A 26,063-nucleotide genomic window follows, 5' to 3' on the forward strand; every position below is an offset into this window, starting at 1 on the left:
ACGACTGGAGCAGTAAGATGTTGTGTATTTACTGCAGGGAATAAACTATCACTGTAGATGCCAGAAAAGATTCATTTAAGCACGTGTATGCACTATCAACAGTGCTGAGACATTGTTCAGGAAAGAAGAAAAGATGTCACTGGCTTTCAGGTGAAACCTCCCATACAAGTCAGATTACTGCCTCTAACTGGATTATTCCTAATTTTCTTACATCTCCTCCCCTATTCCAACTCTAGCATAGCCCTTGCCGTGGATTCCAGGTCGCGGGTTTACAGACATCAGCCTGTACAGAGTGAGGTGCCGGCAGCAGAAATCCCAGCTCAGCCCCGTCTCGTGGCTGCACGGCCAGATCCAGCCGCTCTGCTTCCCGTAGGAATAACACAGATTTTTGCCAGCGCTGGCTTCCTGTTGACAGACAGACACGGAACCCCCTCTGAGCTATTAAGGGATGTGCAGTAATGTTACTGCTCTGTCCCTTGTCGTGAGCTGGCTGCCAGCGCTGGGCTCTGCTGGCTGGAGCTGCTGCCAGAGCGGTCACACCAAGAGCTGTTTGTGACCTGAGGTAGCTGTCGAGTCAGAAATCACACAATACAACTGTTTGGGGAAGGCTGGAGGACAGCCGTGTTTGGGAGTGCCCCAGATACTGATGGATGACTGCAAAAATACCATCACAAGGCAAAGATGATAAATCACCCACCATGACTTCAGTGAAGGACATGATAAGTTTCCTATAGGTACAAATGTTACGACTGTTTTCATGTCATTCACTTAATAGACTCCTACAGTCAATGGTAAGCTTTACACCCCAACAGCACATTTCTTTGAGGAGCTGATTGTTACTGTTATTTACTACTGGTGCTCTTTGGGATTCCAGATAAGGTCTGGAGCAGCGGACTTGCAGTATTGCTGCATTTTTCCCAGCACTCCGGCTTAGGACCATGTCCAGTTTCTGTTCACTACGCGTAGCTGAGGGAAGGCACGGCCGTCTGCTGCTTCGCCCGGCTCTGTTTGTTACCAGCGTGGTTATTATCAGGGCACTTGCCCGGTAATTACAACAAATTAACGCACTCAGCAAAGTAAAAAGTTGGTATTGCTATAAACAGCTTAGCAAAGGGAAATAATGGAACTAAGAGATGGGCAAATTGCAGTTTCATTAATAGAAACGATATACTTAATGTCAAGTTTCAGACTGCAAAATAAGGCTGTGACATAACCTAGGCAATTATTCACTGATCAGTGCTAGCAGCAGCATGGAGATACTAAGAGAAATAATGTGTCACCTGAAAATGCACCTTGTGTTTTACAGAGGCACATCTTATTTAAGTCTAGCAAAAGCATAATGAGCGTACAAATCAAAGCTTCCTCTGGGTATTTTTAGCCCCTGGACAGTAACTCCAGGTGCACTTCAGAAGGTACCTCTGGGCTGTTCACAGCTACAATGGAATTCCACATGTGCAAATACACTATCATGTAGAGAAAGTAGTTATACTTCAAAATGTTCTTTGAATAACTCAGCCAACCCACCATACAAAAGAGAGATGATTCGAATTACTATCCAAATGTCAATGTCTCCCCATTTTGTAAGTGACAAATTGTGCAAATAGGATTTGCTCAGAGCAAGTGCATGTCCCAGGCAGAGCCTGAATGCAGGTTGCCTGACTCCAATTAAAAACTCCCTTTTAGAGATTTGCAGACACAATAACATGATATCACAATACCTCTACTAACATGTGTCAGTCGTGTTTTCAGGAGCATTTTTCCCTTAGGAATATGAAAAAATTAAAGACTAACGCTTGTTCTTCTGAATGAAAACAAACCCTATTCCGCAAATGTGATTCAGATCCCTGGCAAGTCATGCTTACCTGCTCCATCTCCTTTTTGGCCATGCCGAATTTGTAGTGACCCAGCAGGAACGGCCATACTTCCTTCCGAATCTCATGCTGTACCCCGCCGTAGTAAACTCTTCTTAGTAATTCCAGTTCCTTGTAATTCTACAGCAGTCAGGAAAAAGAGGTATTGAAGGTAATACGTCTTTATTTTCCTCAAACATGCACATACACACTTAATACCAAGTATAAAGACAGTGAAATGCACACACGGCATAAAATAAATTTTACAACTTGATGCATGCCTTTAGGGCCCTAGCTCAAATCCAGTCTAATTCAAGTTGTCGTGCCTGCCATGAACATAACCTAACTTGTAAGAGACTAGAGGAGTCATGGGATCAGTGGCTTTGATGTTCATTGACATCTTTGCCATCATCAGAGACGCAAAGGATAAAAAAGATTTTAAGGATCAACTCGCTCTCACTAGAAAGACAAGTAGTGACTAGAAAACACCTTTAATACAGCCTGAGGTCAGTTCTAAGGGATACCATGCTCCACACAGCAGTGTATGGGAGCTCATTTAATTAATGATCACAAGGGTATTCTGTTCCTTACCTTCTTGTCTTTCTGATACTTGCTCCAGACCTCTTTGGTCAGGCCTCCCGCAGCACTGGAGGGTTTGTCTGGGGGGACGATCGTGTGGTTCACGAGGGCAGAGAGATGCGTCCGCACCGTGGACAGGTGGCGGCAGTAGGCGAGCCCTGGGGTTGGGGCAGGAGGGAACTCCCATAAATGAGCAATCTATCCTATATCCACAGCCCCCTTCTGAAGATGAAGTTGTGACGCGTTAAACCTGCCACTGATCATTCTATATGAACTGAACTTGCACTGTGCTGTATAAGAATGAAGAATTGCAACAGAGCCAAAGATTAAGTAAATCTTACATAGACTTGTTAAAATCCAAGTATTACATTACACTGCAAAACTACCTTCTGTCTTCACTAAGCATCAGTTCTCCCATCGCTATATCCAAACCCCACAAATAATGGAATTATGAAGCTTGAGTCACATCCACCCTAATGCCTTGAGGTGATCTGACTCACAACAATACATCTGGGTCTAGACTGCTTTCTAAAACAAACATCACGTGTTTTTAGACAAGCATATGGATACCACAAGAGCTGAATATAAGTAGCTTCACTTACATCCATAAAAGGCTCTGGAAACTATTTGCTTCTTCATGCTTTCACACAGCATCTTTAATGGAGTTCTGTAGAGAGATTAACAGGAACAGGATGGTCACAGGGACAGAGATCAGCAGCAATTTTATGCTGAGCCTATGACCTACAGATAGTGATTCCTTCTCTGCACCAAAATTTATTTAGCTAAAGGACAACAATAATGAGAAATTACACCTTTTAAAGTATTTCCTCCCCAGCATTTTGGCCCAAAATAGATTCATCTGGCACACTTATCTACAACTGCTGCAGGTGCATTGTAAAGGTCCTTGTCAAATTAGATGAACTGTTGCCCTTCATAGCTATCGTTAACGACTTGTTAAAGAAAATGCTTCCAGAGCTGAATCATGTTAAACTAGACAAAAGAACTAGTTGCAGTTTTTCTATCAAAACGTGACTTGAGACTAGTTTAATAGTTTAGCTTCAATAAACTAAATTTCTTGCTGTATAACTCCATCATTTTGTGCTAGAAACTACTTGAAACCGGTTACTCTGTCTGTGGTGCTGCCCCCCTCCCAGCTCACACCTCACCTGTCCCGCAGGCAGGGGCAGCAGGCGGGCACGTCGCGGGGAGAGCTGCCCGTGGAGCAGGACACGCAGGACGAGCCTTGGCTGCAGGGCTCCAGCTGCCAGGACAGCGCGCTCGCCCCAAAGCCTTGCATCTCTAGCATGTCACTGGTGTCTAGGAAAAACCCGAACAAACAGCAGCCCGTCAGCCTTTCTTCCCTTCCCATCTGTCTGTGCATCCCGATGGCTTCATGCTTTACTTCTCAGCAGGCTCTGAACCTTGATTCCGTCCTAGCGACCTCAGAAATGCACGCTCGGCACATCTAAACCAGCCGCATGCTGCACGTGGCACCTCCCGGCAGCTCACATCCCGTCACCGCTTCCCTCCTTCTTGCCCATGCACATCCCACTTCGTGTTTCAAGAGAACACAGAAAAGGGCGCTGCAGCAACAACCAAAACTGGTTCTTGTGTAATGCTATGCTAATGTTATTTACAGCCAGAAGAGATCATCTAACCTGACCTTCTATTTAATTCAGGTCTCAGAATTTCGTTTTGCAGTTCTGGAATCAGCCATGTAGCTGCTAGTCCAGATAAAGTGAAAGTTTAAGCATAAAATAAGACAAACTGATTCAGTTATTTTCAAAGATACTTCTTTTTCCCTTAGAAACAGATCCTAAAATACTGAGCGCAGCAGTTCAAGTCCTACTAATGTGAGCACTATGTTTATAGAAGTAGGATGCTCTGCAGGAAAATGTGATCCAACAGTACAGTGCAGCTTCTGGAGTTATCCCTGCTCCACCAAATCCATTTGCCTTTTTATCCAGCTTCAGGAAGGCAAGCCCAAAAAAATCACCTGTTGCCTTCAGAAAGTTTGCTTCAGCTCTTCAACTTTCCCAGCTGGCACTTGAGCTTGTGGGATTTTTTGTTTTATAATAAATAACTGGCCTTTCAGCTCACCCATGATTAAAATTAAGGCAAATGCCATAATACTGTATGTCACTAAATTAACATTTGTAAGCAAAATCCAGTCCCCTGGGCCGTGCTTTTAAAACATACATTTGTTGGGTGGTGGTGGGGGCAATTCCAAACCATCTCATGCATTTTAAATCAAGGTAGCATAAAGCATTTTAGTAGTGCCTATTAGAAAGTGGGCGTAGGCGAGGAAGGAGTGGAGTAAAAACATTTGTTAACAGAAAAAGCACAGGCTCATGCGGAAGCAGTCATGTGTATTTCATTTCACAAAACAAAGTGTGATGCAAAAATGCTCTTCACCTTAATTCTTCAAGAAGGAGCTGAATGACGCAGTATTTATTGCAGCTTCTTATTGGGTTCAAATAAAAAACATTGGTCAAACATTTTTAGATCATTATTTTTTGCCTCCCCTCTACAGACAAGGAAGTGGGTTTTTCAGTTTTCATTTTTTTCTTTTCTTTTTTAGAGAAACAAGGAAAGAACCCCACAGAACCTAAAGATTCAGATGAAAGGTACCTGAATTAGTGAAGAATTAGAGTGAACAGCATCTTTTATTTGATTGTAGTGGTGTTATCTGTAACTTCAGCTACATGCAGAAGTCGAGCATGTTGCAAAATGTAAAAGCAAATGGCTAGCAAACCTGCTACAACAGTGTTGTCATTACTGAGAAGGGATGCTGCCAATCCAGCCTAGTTCAGCACAGTCACTACTCAAACAGCAGCCATAGTCCTAACTCTACAGTTACCTTCACAATTAAATAGCAAAAGCAGAGATCTGACAGCTGTTCTAGTGGCATAACAACATTTCCGTCACCTGACTAAAGACTAAATCGTGTTTCTTATGCGTTAGATCACAGCGCCATTCTCTTAATGCGTATGTGGCAGTGTCAGACCTGCTTCCTTGTGTTATCACTCGCATCCAGACACAGCCAGTGAAGACGTGCAGAACCTTCCTGAAACAGGACCTTTTTTCAAGGGGAATGCTGTATATTGGAGTTTCTTTCCATCCACACCTTCCAAGAACTCTTTATTAACTTGGGCTGGGGTTTATCACCTTCTAGGGGGTACTGCCCTGAATCAGTGTGAGGAACCGAGGAGGGTCTGGCTGAGCACACGTCCGCAGCCTGTGTGAACCGCACTCAGGGGCTGCACAGACACACAGGACAATTATTGTCTCCTACCGTCAGTCCCACCAGCCCAGGCCTGACATCTATTCAGAACCAAACTCATTGCTCCACTATTCAAAGGTATGAATGTCTTATCTGGAGTCAAGATACAGAGTGCTTTTCTTAGGAAACAGAAATACCAGAAAAAGCATGCTCATGCTAACACAACAAATGAAAATACAGACAGGAGCCAAACTTGCAAGCAGTTGCTCTCCTTCCCACCTCCTCTATAGATGTCAAACCTTTGACAGCTACTTTACAGCCTGATCACAGCAAAGATCCTGTTCTTGCTGAGACACTCTGGGTACTCCGGAGGTGGAGGCGGTTGTTTTGATTGTAACAGGAGCATGCCAGATTTGGCACACGAACCCAGGAGGTATCAAGGGCAAAGGTCTGGCGGTGTTGAAGCTGAGCAGTAACTGGTGAGCCCAGGAGGGAGATTTCACATGAACTAGCAGAGGCCTCGGCAGCACCTGCCCTCCTCCTGCAGAGCTGCAAGCCTCAGAATCTGCGCTGTGCAGGAGGGGCTGGCCTGCAGGATGGATTATTTCATACACCGTTCAGCCTCCTCCTTTGAGAAACAAGTACTTGGTCTCCAGAACTACTAGAACCCGAGTGCTTGTAATACGTATGCTTACTTGAGAATATCAACTTAATACATACGTTACAAATTGCTTTACAGAAAGAATGAGATGACAAATTTTGCAACTGATGATCTGAAACCCACCTCACCTATGGAATGAAAGCACCTGATCCTGGAAAGGTGTTGCATCTCCACAGAGGCTTCTCTGCACACTTCTGCTACCCTACAGCGGTATCCGAAGTGTGGGAGCACACGTACTTGCACCATCCCTGGGCTCAAACTGTAACTCGCTACACTTCTGCCCTGTTCTGTCCACACATGCACACTCAATTCCTGGCTTTGCCCAGCACGTCACTACTCGTGCTGCAACGGTTCACCTCTGATCCTTCCCAGGCAAGGCTGCCCTCCCAGTCTCTTACACTGTACAGGACAACTCACAGAGGGAGAACGTAAAGACCCGTTACGCTCCCTTCTCTTGTGAGAACATACTCTAGTATCCAGCTCTTGCGTAGGTGGGGCAGTAAGCCTCTGGAAGGAGAGAAGGTCTGTCTGTTCAGTGGCACACACTCAAAGGAGAGGGAAGATGCTGTTGTTTCCACTTCCCACAGGCTGTGAGCACATTCCCAGCCTTCCTGCACAGTTGGCTTAACCTCCAGATCTCATGGCACGAGTGAAATGATTTTCCCTGTAATAATGCCAACACTGTTGTATGCATCAGTGGAACGAGCTGCAATAGAGCTCTGGGACACAGGGGGAGGAGGATAAAAACCTTTCATCCTATTAGGAGCTGTGAGGTTCCGAGAGCAGATCATTGATAGCATTGCATGTAGCTTATCTTCCTCCTCCTCATCATCGTCAACAGAGGCAGAGCGGCTGGCAGCTAAGTGGTGGTAGTTAATAGTTACTGCTCAAAGAAAATAGTGAAAGAGGAGCATAAGAAGAGAGAACTCGATTCTGTGGGAAAGCTCAAAAGGACATGTTCAGCAAAGACAAAGGACTTGAATCCTGCCCTCTTCTTGAAGGCACACACTCCTGTAAGTGGGTATGAAAAATGTGTTTCTTACAGAAAAAAAAAGCATGTTTCACCAAACACAGGCCAACTTCTGACTGTGCCCAGGCTGCACTCCCAGAGCTCAGGTCACACTGTGGCAATGGAGAAAGGTCCCAGTGCAGCCTGCAGCGCTGAGTGTGCTTTTTAGCAAAACTCCACGGGAATCCTCAGCTCCAACTACTAACGGCTTCTCTCCTTCACCAAGCCCCTGCCAATGCTGTGGCCTCTTTTCCACCCCGCAGCCTGTGCCAGAGGCACCTGGACAGCGAACAGGCTGCTCCCAGCTCTGCCTGGCGCTGCAGACATGTGGGCAGGGGCTCTCCCGAGGATGCCGCGGCAGGAGCCAGCTCTGTGCTCCGGTCCGGCACTCAGCGGGCAGGGCTGTGCTCGCTGTGCCCACAGGAACTGCAGAGCCAGAACGTGCCGCGTGCACCAACTTACCTGTGCGAGTCCTGAAGCCCTAACAAAGCACGGCCACGTTGAGGTTCAGTGCCCTGGGTGAGGAGGGTGCAGCTGAGATTTCTGCTTTTGCAGCTGCAGTAAGTCCCAATATGAGCAGTAAATCCAAATCCCCTGTAAACTTTAGCATCTGATCTTCCTGGGAAATTCTTGCTGCTTTGCCAAGGGGAGTAAAACTGAACATAGTGTCTGAGAACTAGTTCTAATGCCTTCTTGCACGTAAGAAATTTGTATTCACTGATGACATGAGGTGGTTTGGTGCTTGGGAATTCATTTAGTTCCCTTGGAAGGGCCTTTATTTATCCATTGTCAAGTTCTTGCTTCCAAGCCAGGAAAACTTAGCCCAGGAGTTCTTGGGGTACTTTAAGAGTTGAGTTTATGTTGTTGCCCTATTTTTTAAAAAAATTTTTTCTAATAACAACATTATGAGCAAGTAGTGTGGCCAATAAAAATATCCTCACTTCAGGAGCAAAACTGCTCTTGGCTAGTCAAGCAATCTTTTTGGTTTTAGTCTTAGTTTGCAAGCCCAGGGGAGTATTTTGAAAACTTCCTCTGCAAAACACAGAGTAAATATAAATAAGATTCCCCACCTCAAGTCCAGTTACACTAAGATAGCAAGTTTCACCACATTAAGGAAACCTACAGTAATCTGTACCTGTTGATCACAATTATCATGCAACAAAATTTTGTGATAGTTTTTTCCCCCCACAAAAACCTGGCTTGTCTGTTACCTTCAGTTACTTCCCAGGATATTACTTCAATGTTTTCTTAGGGATTTGTGGTTGTTTTTTTTTTAAGAAAGCCGAACAAAGGCACTTACTGTTATCATGCTTGTGTCCTGGATAGATAATTCTGAACACATAGTCTGTAGAAGTGTCTTCGGCTGGCATTTCCTCCAGGTCCGCTGATTTGTTGCTGTTCCGCTTCCGAAGCTTTGGAAATACCTTACCCTAGAGAAAATAATGATTCCATACATTCAGCTACAAATGACTAACAGAGCACAACAGACTAAGTACTTCAGACCTTTGGCATCTTAAATCTTAAAACTAAACATTCAGTGTTGGGAGGAGGTGAGGGAGAAAAGAACAGCAGAATAAGATAGAGCAGGTGGTTTAGGGGTACTTGACACAACTTTTCTGTGTACTCAAAACACAGCTTTTTTTTGTAATCCATGCGAGTTGGGCACCAGCTTCTTCAATGATTCAACTCTCTGACAGCAAGCATGTCCCAGTCCATTTGAGTCTTGGTCTCTATCATTTGGATTCATATTTTGATACAATAGCCGATTCCAGTTCATTGCTCAATGTGGCAACGAAGGGATGAACAATTTTTATAGATTATCTGTAGAAGAATCGAATTGGACTAAGTGGAGGTATTTTGCCCCCGCTTTGCTGTCCAGTGACGCCCCGAGGAGCAGCCGTGGTGCACAGCCCTGCAGCCCAGCCCCGCAGCCCAGCCCCGCAGCCCAGCCCCGCAGCCCAGCCCCGCAGCGCAGCCCCAGTACCTTGCCCTGCTGGGACCAGAGCGGGGGCTCCAGCTGGCCGCGGGGCAGGAGACCGTTCTCCAGGCAGGACAGGAAGGCGAGGAGGTGACCGCCCTGGGGAAAGTGCAGCGGAGGCCTCTGAGTCCCGTCCTGACTCACCAACACCAACGTCCATCTGCTTTCTGCTGCAAAGGAGGACAAGGGGAGTCCACGCTGTTACACTGGAACCTCTGGGTTTTGCTCGTCTCCTAAGTTTTATTTGTGATCATCTCTAGGTAGATAAATAAACCTCTGTAAGTCAAGGGGCAACCTAGGGATGATCTCAGTCCTTTAGTCCTAAAAGAGCTCAAGATACAAGCAAACTATGACAGGCCTCATGCAGAAACATTTAAAGTGATTCTGAACACTAATATAATAAGTAAAGGAATAACTACACTAAGTCTCTGGCATATGGCATAACTTGACAAAGGACACAAAACTTAGAATGCAAACCAACCTAATGGATATAACCAGAGGCTGTCAGCTTTATTCCTGTGAGAATTAGCAAGTGACACTCCTTGTTGTAAATTTTTCTCATCTGTCTTCACTGTCACTAGAAATTTAGCACAAATAAGGAAAACTACCCCGGGCTCTGGATACTCCTTTAAGCACAATAATCTGCATCTTGTGCAATTTTCAAAAGAATACAGGTGAATTAGTTCTTAATTTCCTTTTCCAAGCTGGAATGAAGAGGCACCTGGAGCCCCTGGGTGAGGGGCTCTGAGGACAGGCCGTGGAGCTGCGGCAGCACTGCCACGTGTCTGCCACCCTGTGCAAACCACAAAAACCGTGTTGTGTGCATGCCTGGCACCTGCTGCTGAACCAGCTTTCTCAGCAAGGAACAACAAAGGCTGTCACGTTTCACGGCTGCCGTCAAATTCCGCATTTCCTAAGGAACCGTCACAGAGCAGAGCGGTGACACCTGCAACCAGCCGGTGGAACTGGAGGAGCCGATCACAGTGAGGCAAATGGACCTGAACTAACGTTGCAGTTGTCATCCTCCATCGGTAGGACTCCAGATTTTAACACTCATCCCCGTATTACATAACTAGTTAAAAGTGTTAATGACACTGAGGAAACGTGATCATTCTAGTGGCTCTCCTGCTTATGTGTTTTAAAGCAATAAACTGTCAAGCCACAACTTCTACGTTTAATACAGCTGACAGTTTCCCATAAGCGCTGTTTTGCACAGATGACTCAGAAAAAACAAAGCACACAGAAAAAAGGAAGAACGCAGCAAGCGACTGACAACTGGAGCAGTGTTAGGCAGAGCAGTTCTTACCGGGCCTCTCAGTGAAGACATCTGCAGAAGAAAAATGGTCTATTCCTTTTGCGATAACCCCCTAACAGGCACCATTTAATTGGCAGCAGCATTAGCAGCATTAACATTCACCTGGCAGAAAGGGGTTTTGGGAGCACCCCGTGAGAAGAAGGTTTATGCTTACGTTGCTGATGGCAGTGAATGCAGACGATCTGGCTGAGTGGCACTATTAATGCGTAGTCCCAGTAAACACTAATAGGGAAGGAAAAAGTGCAGGAAACATTTTTTTTTTCCATATTCAGGAGTGCTTATGGTTCCAAGCACCCGATAAAAAGACTCTGCTAAGTTAATAACTGCTTATTAAATGGGTAAATTAAGGTGAATTAGTAGTCAAGTAAAAGGCAAAGAACTAGCTCTCCCCAGCGGACACATCTGGCACCAGCCCTTCCACAACCTCCCTGCCCCTCCTCCCTCCCAGCCCAGGTTACAGTGATGCTCTGGCTGAGACTGAAGTGCCGGGACACGGGTTCTCGGTGGCCTTGCAGCTGGGTTCAGGACAGCCAGGGTCAGTTCTGTCTTGCACACGTGTTGTTTTATGGGCAGCAGCATGTAAATCCATTGGAGCTCAAGCTTACAGATTAAACGCTGGAAACAGCCCCGAACCCTTCTGAGAACAACCTCAACAGAGTTTAGCAATAAAAGCATGGGCAGAGGGCTTCATTAATGTTCTGTTAAAAAATGCAGATGAAGTTTTAGAGAAAGAATGGAGTGTATGAAGCATTCGAGAGCCCTGTTCCAGGGTTGAAGGAAGTGTTCCCTGCAGAGACATACCTGCCTGGTTCAAGCAGAATGCCAAATTAGATGAATAACTCATCTAACGACAGACAGCGACACTGCAGGTCTCTTTTTTGAGGCTGAATTAGCCACACTTGCCAGGTCACTTGTGATCCTCCGAAGGGAGGTACTAGAACTGTGATGATGGAAGCTAGTGTTGAGCCTTTTCTCCCAAACACCTGGAAAAGTGGGCTTTTGTTTCCTTTTTGAAAAGGTCTTATATCTGAGCGCATTACAGGACCTTTGGAAAGTTGCTTAATCTGTGGCAAAACAGGAACAGAACCCCAAGCTGCCGGACACCTCAACTCATGCACTATTCAGAAGCCCTTCAATGAAATCAGCCTTGTTATACTTATGTCATATTGCCAAGTATACAAGAAATAAACACCATGAATGCTTCCCATCTTTTCCTGAACGCAATTAATACCTTTTCTCCAGCTCTGAATCTCCAAGGGTTCCATTCATCAGCTGATTTGGAGTCCATTTTAAAGTCAAACTATCGGCTGACTGATGAAGGGAGAGATACCCAGGAATTGCCTCCAAGTCGTCTTTCTGTTCACAGAAAAAACAGACAATCCAGGTGACTCAAATGCACAGCTATAATTGTCACATTCCAGCCTTCCTATGCCCCACAAGTTCCAGAGCAGTGCGTTACCCAGGAACTGCTGAGGGAAACCTCAACACCAAAAGTACTGGTATTTAATACTGCTATTAGAAAGAGGGGAAAAAACACTGCACGGTCACTAGGTTTATGAAATACAGTCCAGCGTGTCTGTTCCTACCTATAAGCCCACTTGACAGGTCACATTGCTCAGGCAGTGAAAGCACAATAGAGTCAGGTGGGAGGGCAGCACTGTCCTGAGGACAAGACCTTAAGCCAGTACTTGTCAAGTTGAGGTTATATTCTTTCCTATAGTACTGACTTCTCAAGTCACAGCCAGGCAGCAGCTGTGTGTATTGATCCAAAACTCAGTGCACTCACCGGCTGGACCAGGACATTGTTTTTCCCATACAAGAGGTGTGTTCGGGAATTCTGGTGCAAAGACTCCACATACTCCCTTGCCGAAGCAGCGAAGCGATCTTCAGACGTGCTCCCGCTCGAGTGTCGTTTGCGGATCTAGCACACACACAGACACGGTCAAGGCAGGTCAGGCAGGATGGGAGGGACTGTACCGCAGGCCAATAAAGCACAAATACTTCCGTTTAGACCCTCTCTGCAGAGTGAAGCTTCTTTCTGGAGAAATGACCTGGGCTCTTACTCATCCCTGACCGACGCCACTCAGAATTTCTTGTGAACTACCTGGTCTGATCACAAGTGTCGAAAGCCACATAATTTAGTCTTGGATCCCAAACTTTTTGACATACAAAGAGGACATTTGGGCCCAAATGGCCTTCTAATTTGTGATGGAGGCTCCATTATGTAAGAGAAAAGAAAGGTTGTTCTAAATCCAGATCTCTCCCCTCCTGGGGTTGTTTTTACTGTCAACACATGCCCTAACTCAGAAACAGCTACCCAGTCAATACCTACTCCCAGGGCTGGGCGCTTCGAAGGAGAGTCCTGCCGGCCGTGGACGCCGTGGATCCGGTGCCGCTGAACCAGCTCATCTGCCGAAGGGTCGGTCCAGTAGTGATCGGCTGTTTTCAGCTTGGTGTACTCCAGAGCACATGGGCCAACTAAGGAAAGAGCCCAGGAGACAAACCGCCCGAGTCTGTTACACTCAGTCTTAACCTGCTGGCTGAGTACTGAAAGCGAGATTTCCTTTTCAAGCCAAGTGAATATTAATGATCACTTACTGATCCTATGGGGTCAGCCCATAATATAGACGTTACATATAATAGCATACCAGGTCCTATTATCTAGGGCTGTATAAAAGTATTCCTGCAGGACACAATAGCCTGCCATAGCAGCATTAGTAGTTACAACCTGCTAGCAAGCATTCACTAAAAAGCAATTCCTGTTCTGTTCTCTGATCCAACCAATAAATAATATTAAAAACAGATGAATGGTCTCACGGGCAACAAAACATCTTCTATGTTGCTCTGTCATAAATAGTTATAAATGCTAGAGAGAAAATTCACCTTTTGTAACACTATCAGAATACAAAATGTTTTAAGAAACAATTTATTTTCTTTAGCAAAAGAAGTAACTTTGCAAGAACTTACCTAGGAGAGAAGCCAGTATTGGGCCACAAACAGGATCTGCCAGTAAAGCTTCTTTTTCATAATACTTACTACGAATAAAAGAGCAGAGCCCAGTTAAAAACATTGGCTGTTATTTTTAAAAGCTCTTATCCCTCCTAGAATGAGCCCGTTGACTTTAACGATCTCACACGGTCGGGCTGCCCAGCCAGTCTGCAAAGGCAGCAGCGGAGAGAAGGGCAGCGAAGGCAGACGGGCTGCTGCTAACCTGGTCACTCCTGCAGCGCTTGCTCTCGAGAGGCAGGAGCTTGCCTTTTGCTAAATGTGTTTATCCGGTATATTTGATTTGGGGCTTTGGGCACTAATGCAATGTAGAGACAAACAATAACTCTCTGCAAGCAATTTTGTCAGTTTTCCACAGTGACCAAGAGATCCACGCATTCTTAAACATCTCTCCCATCTATGAGGAATAATCTTGAAACACTGTCAAGAACAATGAACTACTACAAACAGCAGCTCTTGCAATGACCCCGAAGTCTTCCCATCACAGCAGGCAAAGCTGACTTATAAAACCACATAGCCAAAAAATCAAAACACACAAATTTATTGAACTGTCATTATCCTCTGCTGTCTCTTCCACTAGATGGGGCTCAAACCCTAAACCATCTTCTCTTCCTCAAGAACAGAAGAGCTGAAGGACTTTAACATGGAGCATTTGAGCAGAAATGTCACAAAAATGCATGAGAACAAGCCTAATGAAGAGGTCCGTTTTATTCACTAAGTCAGGTTCTCAAAATCACACACATGCAATCAAGGACTTGACCCCAACTCATCTGAATGGAGAAGGTTGTGAGATGAATATCTACAATAAAACAATTGAGATCTAACTCTCTAGTCATGTCTCCGGGTGAATTATGTGGAAAAAGTACTTAAAAAATCCTTGTATCCATGTCTCGGCAGACACACTAAATTGATGTCATTGGGGGTGTCTCTGGACACAGCCGCCCCCTCGCTGTGTCTGCTGCACTCAGCTCCCAAACCAAACTGGCATCACATGTCCCAGAGCAACAGTGCTGGAACAGCACAAGGACCTTTCTCCCATTCTCCTGTTTAGTGGCAAGATAAATCATGAAAATAAGGCTGATAATAAGGACAACACTAATGCAAACTTGGAAATACTGTGAGAATACGTTGTTCTGCTCTGGCTCTCCTCCTTGTTCAGACCCAGGGTCTTTGGAGAGCTGAGAACATGTTCCCCCAGGGCACAATTACAAGGGCAGCACTGCGAACAAATTGCAATGGCTGTGGGTACAGAAGTACTTTTCTGGGACCATATCAAGCTTTAGGGTTCCTATTTTTCTTATGGGAAACTGTCCTCAGTGTGCCCCTTAATTCTTCTTTATTGGTTCTGGGAGGGTAGGAAGGCACAAAAGTGTTTTAGCTGATTTCTGGAAAGCTGTATGGTTGTTAACATTTTTGTAAGTCTAAAACATGTCAATGATTCAAAACAACGGTACGATTTCTTCTAAATATTCATGTACCTGGTTTTCTTCCTACCAGAAGTTTGCATCGCAGAAGTTTGAAGAAGACTTTTGATTAAATCCCTTGTTGCAGATATCTAAACACATCAGTCCAACAAATCCCTGCACTTCTGATTCTTTCCTTACCTGCAGTTATCAACAATATACTGCACAATCTTGTCGAGCACTTTTTCAATCAATGCTGTCCGAACCCAGATGTGTTTGATGGCCTGAGGCGTCAGGACGGGTGTTTTGCTTGTGGTTGACCCCTGTCTCTTGAGGGGCTCCTGCCCACTTGGCTGATTTTTCCTGCAAAACGAGACAAAGTCAAAGCAGTCAGACTTCAGACTCGTCTCACAGAAAGCGCTGCAGTGAAAGGCTGCATGAAGAGGTGTCAGAGCACACAGTGTGTATCTGATGTGTGTCTGTATATCTGCTGTCTGTGTTACTGTACAGCGCTGCCACTGGGCTGTGGAGTTGTACTCAGACCATCAGCACGGAGTTTCTGAAAATCATGGCTCTAACTAATAATTTAGGATGTCTTGACTCTGAGTTACAAATACAAGTCTGTAAAGATTATCTAATTCACAGATAGATGCTAAACAAGCTCTAAAAAGGTCCCCAAACAGGTCTGTATTAAATATCCTGGGCTAGACAGTCACCTACCAAACATACCTTCTTGGTTTCTGGAGCTTTAGGAAAAGCCCAACATCTGAGCTCCTCCAAAATTCCTGCATACGAGGCTTAAAGGAATAGGCTGTAAATCCACTGCAGAACATACACCCCAAAAGAATGAAAAAAACCCAGAACAAAATGCAAAGTGTGGCAGAAAACAAGTCGCATCTGATGAAGAGCAATTTGCTTCATATCAAGCAGAGCTTCACAGCTGGGAAAGCCACAGGGAGGATGGTAAAAAGAGGACTCTTGTCTCCTGGTTTTCTCAGGGAGAAGCCAGCCACAGCCCCAGGATGACACACGGCTGTTTCAGACCAGCAGCACAGAGCAGGACTCGAGCCACCACAGGCAGAGTGTTTCCAGGACCTCCCGCCGTGCCCTCGCCAGGCGATGGCACAGGCCCATCTTTTCATTCTCTCCATGAAGTACCAGCACAGCTACAGCACAGTCTGTGCCGGTGTCTTGGCAGTGAGATCCTATCTCCTGCCACCTACAGAACAACAAGACAACTGAGAGAGAAGCAACATCAAACTGAGAAAGTAGACCTACAGCAAATGAGCATCTGAAGCCAGCTCGGAGCTTGCTGAGAGCCAAGGCTTCTGCTGGTTCCTGCAGCACCAGGCCCAGCCCAGCAGGATCCGGCACTGTGTTCGGCAGCAGGACGGCACGCTGGCCGCGCCGAGCATCATCGCTTTCCCAGCGCTGTGTTCGGCAGCAGGACGGCACGCTGGCCGCGCCGAGCATCATTGCTTTCCCAGCGCTGTGTTCGGCGGCAGGACGGCACGCTGGCCGCGCCGAGCGCCATCGCTTCCCCAGCGCTGTGTTCGGCAGCAGGACGGCACGCTGGCCGCGCCGAGCGCCATCGCTTCCCCAGCGCTGTGTTCGGCAGCAGGATGGCACGCTGGCCGCGCCGAGCACCATCGCTTCCCCAGCGCTGTGTTCGGCGGCAGGACGGCACGCTGGCCGCACCGAGCACCATCGCTTCCCCAGCGCTGTGTTCGGCAGCAGGATGGCACGCTGGCCGCGCCGAGCGCCATCGCTTCCCCAGCGCTGTGTTCGGCGGCAGGATGGCACGCTGGCCGTGCCGAGCACCATCGCTTCCCCAGCGCTGTGTTCGGCGGCAGGACGGCACGCTGGCCGCACCGAGCACCATCGCTTCCCCAGCGCTGTGTTCAGCAGTAGGACGGCACGCTGGCCGCGCTGAGCGCCATCACTTCCCCAGCGCTGTGTTCGGCAGCAGGACGGCACGCTGGCCGCACCGAGCATCATCGCTTCCCCAGCGCTGTGTTCGGCGGCAGGACGGCACGCTGGCCGCACCGAGCATCATCGCTTCCCCAGCGCTGTGTTCGGCGGCAGGACGGCACGCTGGCCGCGCCGAGCACCATCGCTTCCCCAGCGCTGTGTTCGGCGGCAGGACGGCACGCTGGCCGCACCGAGCATCATTGCTTTCCCAGCGCTGTGTTCGGCGGCAGGACGGCACGCTGGCCGCGCCGAGCGCCATCGCTTCCCCAGCATGGCTGCCTGCCAGGACGCAGGGGCTGCTCTGGTGGGCTCTGAACCCCACGGGAAGCTGTCCCTCCTTTCTGCAGAGCTATCTGCTGCCCAGGAAATCTACCAGAGCCCAGTCCAAGGATGGACAGTGGCACACATTTGCCTTAAAGTTACAGACACTAAAGAGACAAAGCCTGAACAAGTGTGGCCAGGAAAGACTCCTTCCCTTTCCCAAGCAGTCTCTGTGTCATCTCCATGCTGCACACACATTGTATGAATTTTGCTGATGAGCAGACCTCAGCCTCACCTGCCTTCCACCTGCTGCTGCAGCTCCTGCACTTTCTTGCATACGTCTCCAGCTACCACAAACGTCTTGCCCACCTTGGTGAAGAGCGCGGCCACCTTGTCCGTCCGCAGGAAGCCGGCAGCCCTGCGCTTCAGCATGTGCAGGAGACACGCTTCCACAACCCCTGCGAGAGAGGGAGGGAGGAGGGAGACAGTTATGGGCACCGTTGTCCTTCAGCCTTCTCTCGGGTGAATACCATCTGCTCACACCCACTGGTACGCGGGGGAGTCAAGAGAATGGAGGGAGAGACCGACAGACAGACAGGCCAGATCTCAAAATCCCATGATGCAAGCATGTGTCTAATCTACAACAATAAGCATCTTCTAAGACACTGATAATGTTGGTACACAAATGAACCAAAGGACTGAAATATGTCTCAGTATTTTCACCCCATTTTGCACATATCACTGTGAAAGAATTCCCGATTCTACTGAAAATGAAGCCAAAAGCAAAACCTCTTCTCAACTCCTCGCAGCAGAACCAGGTGCCCCAGCTCAAGATATAACGAGCTCAAAATCTGCTTTTACTGCTGCTCTCTGTTTTGAGCAGAGGTCCATACAAAGGCAGGAAGGAGAACAGATCGGTTCACCCACAGGGAGGGGAGCCCAGCGCTGTGTGCACGGCGTGCGCGGGGGTCCCGCGGGTCTGTGTTCGGCGTGCACAGGGGCTCGTTCAGTGCCCGAGCGATGCTCTCCCGTGTCTAACAACAGCAGGCACTCCTGCACTGAACTGCATTTGGAATTGCCACAGGAAATTCTTGTTATGAGTAACAAATGGCATTCCATCTGCTCTGATGCACACTGCATCCCTCCCAAGATTCGGCAGCTGATTTTGAAAGACGACGGTATTTTGGTGCACTTTAAGCCTGATCCTGTCAGGTGATGAGCGTTTCCTGAAGACTCCCCCTCCTTATTGTACCGAACAGCCTCCAAACCCTGTAATACCTGAAATCCTGTGTCTGAAAAGACCCTTCCTCACTGCCCAGTCCCTGAACACAACCGAGGCCCGGCAAGGCTGGTGGCACCAGGGACACCGCGCTCCGGCCTGGAGCCGCCGGCGACCAGGGACATGTCTGCACACAGTCTCAGTGAAAAGGTCCCTTCATCTCCCGCACCGCTACCCTATTTCTTTGCCAGACTGAAGAACAATCTGCTGAATGAACAAAAAAATTAAGAGAAGCACTTATGAGGTGTTAATAACTTCACATTTTGTGTCTTATCACTCGGGAAAAAGGAAAAGTCTAATTGGCTTCCTGCTATCACATCCTTACTACACAAATTAACCTAATGCCTGTTCAGAAAGCACAACCATTTGCTCTTAGAGTGCAGAAAACAGCACTAGGAAAACAAATCGGAAATGCGCTGTGGGATAACCACGCCACTGTTTTGCTTTCAACTGTGAAGGCAGATATGTTCTTGAGCTAAGTAACACTGGATAAAATGTGTCAGAAGATAAAATTTCCATTGAAAGCCCTAATTTCCCTATGAGACAGCCAGTTGAAATTCAATCCTGATGGCTTGGAGATTTGGGATTGCTCATGTTCAATGACTTTTAGTGAGATACAACTAACCTGAGTTAGCAAAGCCAAGTCTTCTCATCATATACCCTGAATTTGTTCTCTGTAAAATAGAGAAGTCAGCATTCTCTCTTCTCCTCCTTCCTACTCCTAAGTTCATTTAGACTAAATTTAGAATTATTTGGAATACATTTTATATGTTCCCTTGTGGCACAACCCTATACGAGAACTACCACAACTGAAGCTCCAATTTAATCTTAAATTGAAACAAGAGACTTTTTTGATCTCAATAGTCTCTCCTCAAGCTGCCTGATCTGAACCACGTCACGTAAACGCTGTTGGCAAGCATGCCAAAGGCCCAGGATCGCGATGCGCTGTGCTGTGACGGGTGCCCTCCAACGCTGGAACAGCAGGGACAATTCAAACGAACACAGGAAAACCCTCCACACACACACACACAGAGCCGGCCTCCAAGAAGTGAGTAACTCTGGAGACTGGCAAGCAGCACGACTGCTAGAAATGAAACAGCACGTCTCGTGTACTTACTGACAGTGAAGGACTTGGTTTTTTCTTGTTTTGTTGCTGGGTATTTGGTGGGGTTTTTTTAATAAATAAGAGCATTTGAGCATTCACAGCATTCAAGTGATGTCTTCAGCATAAATGCTTGTGCCATGCAAATCCATCTCCCTTCTGCTTCCAGGGCAAATGGACGAAGTTGCTGCTGTGTTAGAATGCGGACAAAAGAAACACTGGCCTGTCCATGTTATTTCCATGTCACTGCAACCCAAATAAAACCTCGCTGAGTGGTACAACAAGGTATTCGTACACTTTTACACCCACTACCTCTCTGAAAAAAATAGCGTGATTCTCCTTGGTTTGTGATCCCTCGTTTAATTGCTTATTACCTTCCAGATTCCCTTTAAACAGCACCAACAAACTGCTGTTTGGATGGACAGAGTACCCTAAATTTTAAATTTTTAAAAATCTGGTTATTACTTTCTGGATTAGACTAAGGTCCCACTGCATCAAGCACTGTATAAACACATACTGAGAGATAGTCAAACAGTAAGAAACAGTAAGACTGATAAAAAGTAGAAGAAAATACATATAAATTTATCCCACATTTTTCAGTGAGAGAACAGCATTCTTGAATACTTAAAGGACTGGCCATCAGGAACTGGGGATCAAGGCACTTGCCAGCATTTTCTCTGTATGCAGATTTAACTGGAAGCAGAGAAGAAAGATTACTCAGCCTTGCCCCCTTGTGAGCCGGCCGGTAAGTCCCCATGTCCCTGCACCATATCCCGCGAACACCGACAACCCCCGTGACGAGGGCTGTGCCGCCCTGGGCTGGAATAACCGTCCTGGTGCTTCTCACTGCTGGGTGCACAGAGGGTCCCGCTTGGGCTGAACCCAGGGGAGGAGGAAACCAAAGACGGGTTCAGATGTTGTACGGCAACAACGGAGCAGTGCCCATGGCCTCGGCTTCTGCAGACTCCTGTGCATCTCCTGGGACACGAGCTGGGTTGCACCAAAACAGGCTCCCGAGGGCAAGTCCGGCACTGCCTCCCATGCTGGTGCACATCCCACCCAGAGCTGCTGCCTCGGAAGACAACCCCATCTCGCCTTTTCACCCCTCTTGTGCACAAAAGCCTAAAGGCAGCGCTGTTCCCCAAAAAGGGAGCAGGGCACAGGGGCACAGCCCTGCTTGACCCCGCTCAGCAATGGGCTGATACCAGGAAACTCCTGCTGCCACCAGAGGACATCTGGGGGTGGACACGGCGATGCCCGCGCTGGAACGAGTGGGAGCCGGTGCTGACGACATCTCTGCAAGGACAGGGAGAAGGAGCATCTGTGCATCAGACGGCAGCAGCGGCGGGGGCGAGCGCTGGCTCATGCCCGCGGGGTTTTGCAGGGCCAGGTACAGCGGCACGGGAAGAACAAAGCACGATAACAGCGTGAGGATGTTCTGCACATCAGTCATAGATCCTGTCTAGCAACCATCACAACAACTCTTAACCCAGCTACTGTTTTGCTCTTTCAATTAGAAATAAAGAAAATGAAAAAAGAAAAGCAGCTTTCTGGATGCCTGAAGCAGTGCAGCAATAATTGGTTCCAAATCTTAAATGAAGCAACCTGCCTTTAAAAATAACTGCAAAGAAGTGCATTGCTGTTGCTTAGGAAACAGGCTCTCTTCCCACCTTCACTGCTGTTTTTTTTCTTTCTTTAAAACAATAAAATATTAATGAAACAAATTTAGTGAAAAGCACAGCAGGCACAGCTTTAATTATTAATAAATATTGCAGCTGCCACGGAGGGCAATTTCCACAGTGACTGTCCCTAAAGCCCCAATATTTAATTATTCCATTGTGACATTTCTCATCACAAGGACTTGGCATAACATCAGTCCCCAGCTGACGGTAATACCCATGTAGTGGTTATCTGCAGGGAGAGAGACACTGGAATCAGCTGCTGGATTGCCTCAAAATGTATGTTGAGTAAAAGCCCACTTTCTACAGAGAAATAAAGCAGCATTTACAAACGCTTCTTCCTGCAAAGCTCCGGGTCGCCCAGGGCAGGGATCTGCACACCCCAGCGCGGCCGCTCACGCTCCTGCGCTCTCGCATCTGCAAGGGAACCCGCGGCGTTCCAGCCAGCTCTTGGGATCAGATCTATTCGCTGTGGCAGGCTCTCGGCACTCACCTTGTGGGAATAGGTGAAAACAAACTGAACTCATTCATCCTGAATATAATATACCCCCCTCCTACTGTTCTGCTGGATGGCGTGAGAAACAGCAAGAAATTTCAGCTGAAAACACAGAAGGGCAGGGAGTGCACCAACACTCCCCATGGCCACAGGGCTCAGCAGACATCGTCCCTCCCGCAGGTTTCACATCACAGCCAGAGACACGCAGAAACCCCAGCAGCATGCAACGCAGGCAACATCAAGAATACTCGGTAGAACAGGGGAGCAGGGGAAATAATGTTGCCAAGCACTATTTTGGGGGAAGAGAGCTGGAGGGTTAGGTAAATGGGGCTTCTGCAAACACACTTTATTTTTTAGAAACCAAAAATAGGTCCTCCCTCAGCGCAAAACTCAGATTGCTGCCTGAAAAGACAGCATACAAAACATTTTAGGGGTTATAGTTAGAAGAACCTTTGGGACAGGAAAATGAAGTTATTTACCTATTTGAAAGAAAAGGAACCATTTTTCCCTTTTTGGAATCTGACACTCTCAAAAGACACAAAGAGATGAAGATTTAGCTTTTTCTGGAGGAACTGATGGCACCAGAAAGACATCAACACGTAGTTTTGTTTATAAGCAGGTAATTTGTACACAAATACACGTGCTTTTACTTATAGTGTGCATGCACACAGATGAATAACTGCTGTAAGCTTTCTGAGATCCTGAGCTTGCCTACTGCCACTATGCTTACAACAAAAAAGGTGTACAAAAACTGACCACAGGAAACGCAGGTATTCACTAGGTCTGGATCAGAGGAGCAGCACTGCACTTGGACAGCTCAGGTAATTCCCTTGTATTGTTCAGCTGACAGCAGCATCTAAAAATTCATTAACTCCAGCCAGTTTGGAGGAGCATCCCCTGCAGTATCCGCCACTGAGTTTAATTAAGTGCAGATATGTTATTGATTTACAGTCCAAATAATCAGGTCCCCAACAAGCTCTGAAAAATGTCCCATTTTTATGACTTCAGCAAGGCTACATCTTGCAGGGTCAGGTGAACAACTTCAGTTTTCTTTTTTGCCTCATGAAAATTGTGACGTGACTTAATGGAGTGTGAAATAAGAGAGCTCCAGGGATGGGGCTGGAAGGGTGGTAAGCAGAGAAAAAGGAGGCCTGTGCAAGGATTAGTTATGGGGTTTATTTAGCAGACGAAGTTTTCCTTAGACAGGACAAAACACCACAGATAAATACCTTGTTTTCATGGAAACTGTGCACAGGGAATAGAATTCAAGAGGCTGAAGACAATAAGAACAAATGAAAAGAGGAAGATGATAAAGAAGCAATCAGCTGCTCACAGTCTCCAGCTGCTGTTGCTTTACCTCGGCAATAACACATCTGCCCCGTTTGATGCCAGTTTTCTTGCCAGCTCCCGCACGCTGTGTGCCTGAGGAAGGCACCGAGCGGCCGGGGCAGCTCGCGTGCAGGGCAGCGGGGGGCAGCCAGCGGCCGGAGGAGACCCCACAGCTCCCACCGCGACCGCTCAGCTCAGAACTCCAGACACACAACGTCGGGTCAGCCGGGAGGGCAAAATGGTTTAGTATTTAATTTAATTTTCATTTCAAGCTGCAAAATGAAGACCTTAAAAGTATCTATTACTTTTATTAGTGCTTGCTAAAGCACTAATGTAGCAAATCACTTGGAATCCATGCAAAGGAAAATACCAAGGTGATAGGTGCTAGAAGAACACCAAATATTTTTATTTTACAACAGCACAAAGAGGCGTTATCTGAGATCGGGACTGCACAGAACCAGGTCCTGTGCACCTATCTAGGGCAGGGGAAGACAGTCTCTGCCTTGCAGACTTCATCAGTAAAACTGCACTCGGTAACGACCAGAAAAAAGCCCTTTCCATTCCACTCTTAGAGGCTTCATGTGAAAGAAGATTCATTGTTAAAGAAATGTTGAAAACACACTATAAAAGAATTATTTAATTTGAAAACTCTACTTATACTAACAGTGAACTGGATGGTTTGAATCCTTATCAGGAGGAAGCAAGGTAAAGGAGCAGCTGGTGGGACCCAAGGCTGTGGTTTAATGGTTGAGTTCACCTGGACTCAAGCTACTTGTGTTTTGCCCTGCCACACAGGCAGGGCATTGTATTTTCAATAAATCCCTGGGGAAAAAAAAAAAAAAGAAGATATTTCAATGGGGAGTCCTCAGTTCTAAACATACCTCTGGCTGGGAAACATCAGGGCTGGAAGCTGTTGACTGCCTGACCATTAAACTTCAAAGATCTCAATACCCTTCAGAAAATGGAAGTGTTTCCATTAAACACTATTAAGGCTAAATCAAAATCACTGAAGGTTCTCTAAATAATTGAATGTGATCTAATTTGATGGCCCAGGACTGCAGTAAAGTGTTTAGCAGAGTTCTCTAAAAAGCATGAGAGATATTTCACTTCTCAAACTAAGAAACACATGCAGTTCAAAAACTGTTTGATTTCACATCACAGCTAATATTCACTCTTCTATTTTCCTCTCCTCTATAGCATGCCACTGATTACTGTAAAGCAGTCATCTTCGGAGCATAATCAAAAGCTTTTAAATTTGTGTGAAAAAATATTTGCCTCTCCCCAGTTACGATCATGTCTGATACTCTCTTTGGGCTAATGTGTTTATGAAGTGAGGCAGAAGCTCCAAGAACTAAGCATTATTCACCACTGAAAATGTTTCATTTGTTTTCCAAAGAGGAGTAGTAATACAAGGCAGCTCATATTTTGCTTGTGAGACCTGCATTCCACAGGGGATTAACTACGTTTTTAAAAAACTGCAATGGCAAGGGTAGAAAGCAAAAATAATTAAAATCATAAAATGTCTGCTTGGACAATGGTTATTTACATCTATTTCTACATAAGTTACATCTCTGTGAGCTAAGAAAATCAGAAAGAAAGGAAACTGAACTCCTAATGTTTGGTCAGACCCCAGGAGCACGGTGCTATTCAGAAGCTCGCGGCATCACCAGAAACCCCAAAGCACAGCGCAGCTCTTCCTAACGGGGCTGGTTTCAGAGGCTGCAGCCCCAACTGGCATTGCTGGGAACGCTTGGTGTGTGGACAGTCCACACTTCAAACACGAGCTCCAGACTAACTCCCGATCCACCTCCTCCTCCTTTCACTGAACATCTGGGAACACTGCGTTGCCATACTTTAAATAGGAGGCGAAGAAAGGGCTTCTATCAGGAACTTACTTCTCACCTTAAAAACAAAGAAGAGTTTCCCACACTGCTGCCTTCCACGATTTTACTGCAAGCCTGTGGATATTTGATATTCTTCTGAAAGCTTTACCATCTTGAGACATGCCACTGGATAAGAAATGTATTTAAGAAATACACTTCTGTTCCTCAGTTGATTTTATTTTCCTGCCATGAACTTTAATCCCGTCTTGAAATTTAGGGCCATGAAGGAAAAGATTTCTGACTCATGATTTTTCATTGCTTGGGGCTGGCAATCATGACGTTTGGTGACTCTGATAATTGCTTGGATTTCAGGTCCTGAACGAGAAAAAACAGAACACAAGCTCCAGCATCATGCAGTCATTGGTTCCTAATTAGATCTTCTCTTTCAAACACAATTAACTTTGTGCAAAATGGGATAACAACTCATCAGAAGACCAATGAAGAAAACAGTCCCACAACTAACCATGTGTCTGTGGTTAACCCTTGTGTATGTCAGCAGCTCAGACTCCTCACCAGCCCTACAGGAGCTCAGACACGCCACCTGTCCCCGAAACACCCTGCTCGCTGCTCTGGAGAATCCCAGCGCCAACGCTGAAGGAGCTACTTCACATCTTCAAGGAGCACATGAGAGGAACTATACTGAGAACGAGCAGTATGACAATATTTACCTACCACCTGGCACATCATGCCTATAGACCTGGAAGCCACTCACAAAGGAAAGGATGTGCCCTGCAGAGCTGGCCAGATGCAGGCACAGCACCGTACAGCTGCCACACGGACCTCCTCACCCGCGGACCTCCCCACCCGCGGACCTCCTCACCCGCGGACCTCCCCACCCGCGGACCTCCCCACCCGCGGACCTCCTCATTCAACAAAGGTGCCGGTGACCCGCGCTGCTGCAATGACCAGAGCCCGCTCCGGCGCGGGTGCAGCCGCCTTTCCCAAAGCTGCTCTTCCCCAGCGTTGCCGGGGCCACGGAACCGGCGCGCGGGGCGGCAGCTCCTGCCCGGGCCCTGCTGACGGCACCAGCTCCCCGGTG

At 46.9% G+C, this 26,063-nt stretch overlaps 1 protein-coding gene across 6 annotated transcripts in view; it reads right to left on the reverse strand.

Moving 5' to 3' along the window:
* Positions 1-26,063, reverse strand: part of SGSM2 (small G protein signaling modulator 2) — a 45,037-nt gene that overhangs the window by 8,195 nt on the left and 10,779 nt on the right. For 2 of the 6 annotated variants that reach the window (XM_065646956.1, XM_065646954.1), the window contains exons 3-16: positions 17,552-17,714; positions 15,226-15,387; positions 13,583-13,650; positions 12,948-13,093; positions 12,402-12,536; positions 11,847-11,971; positions 10,770-10,837; positions 9,307-9,470; positions 8,623-8,752; positions 7,062-7,196; positions 3,596-3,746; positions 3,032-3,096; positions 2,442-2,587; positions 1,863-1,991 (exon numbers count right to left, since the gene is read on the reverse strand). In XM_065646956.1, coding sequence (XP_065503028.1) covers positions 1,863-1,991; positions 2,442-2,587; positions 3,032-3,096; positions 3,596-3,746; positions 7,062-7,196; positions 8,623-8,752; positions 9,307-9,470; positions 10,770-10,837; positions 11,847-11,971; positions 12,402-12,536; positions 12,948-13,093; positions 13,583-13,650; positions 15,226-15,387; positions 17,552-17,714 — 1,787 coding nt within the window. The remainder of the gene's footprint in view (positions 1-1,862; positions 1,992-2,441; positions 2,588-3,031; positions 3,097-3,595; positions 3,747-7,061; positions 7,197-8,622; positions 8,753-9,306; positions 9,471-10,769; positions 10,838-11,846; positions 11,972-12,401; positions 12,537-12,947; positions 13,094-13,582; positions 13,651-15,225; positions 15,388-17,551; positions 17,715-26,063) is intronic. The other 4 variants (XM_065646955.1, XM_065646958.1, XM_065646957.1 and 1 more) reach the window with 4 other exon arrangements.

The sequence above is a fragment of the Caloenas nicobarica genome, chromosome 17 (genome assembly GCF_036013445.1).
Source record: "Caloenas nicobarica isolate bCalNic1 chromosome 17, bCalNic1.hap1, whole genome shotgun sequence".
Classification (NCBI taxonomy): Eukaryota; Metazoa; Chordata; class Aves; order Columbiformes; family Columbidae; genus Caloenas; species Caloenas nicobarica.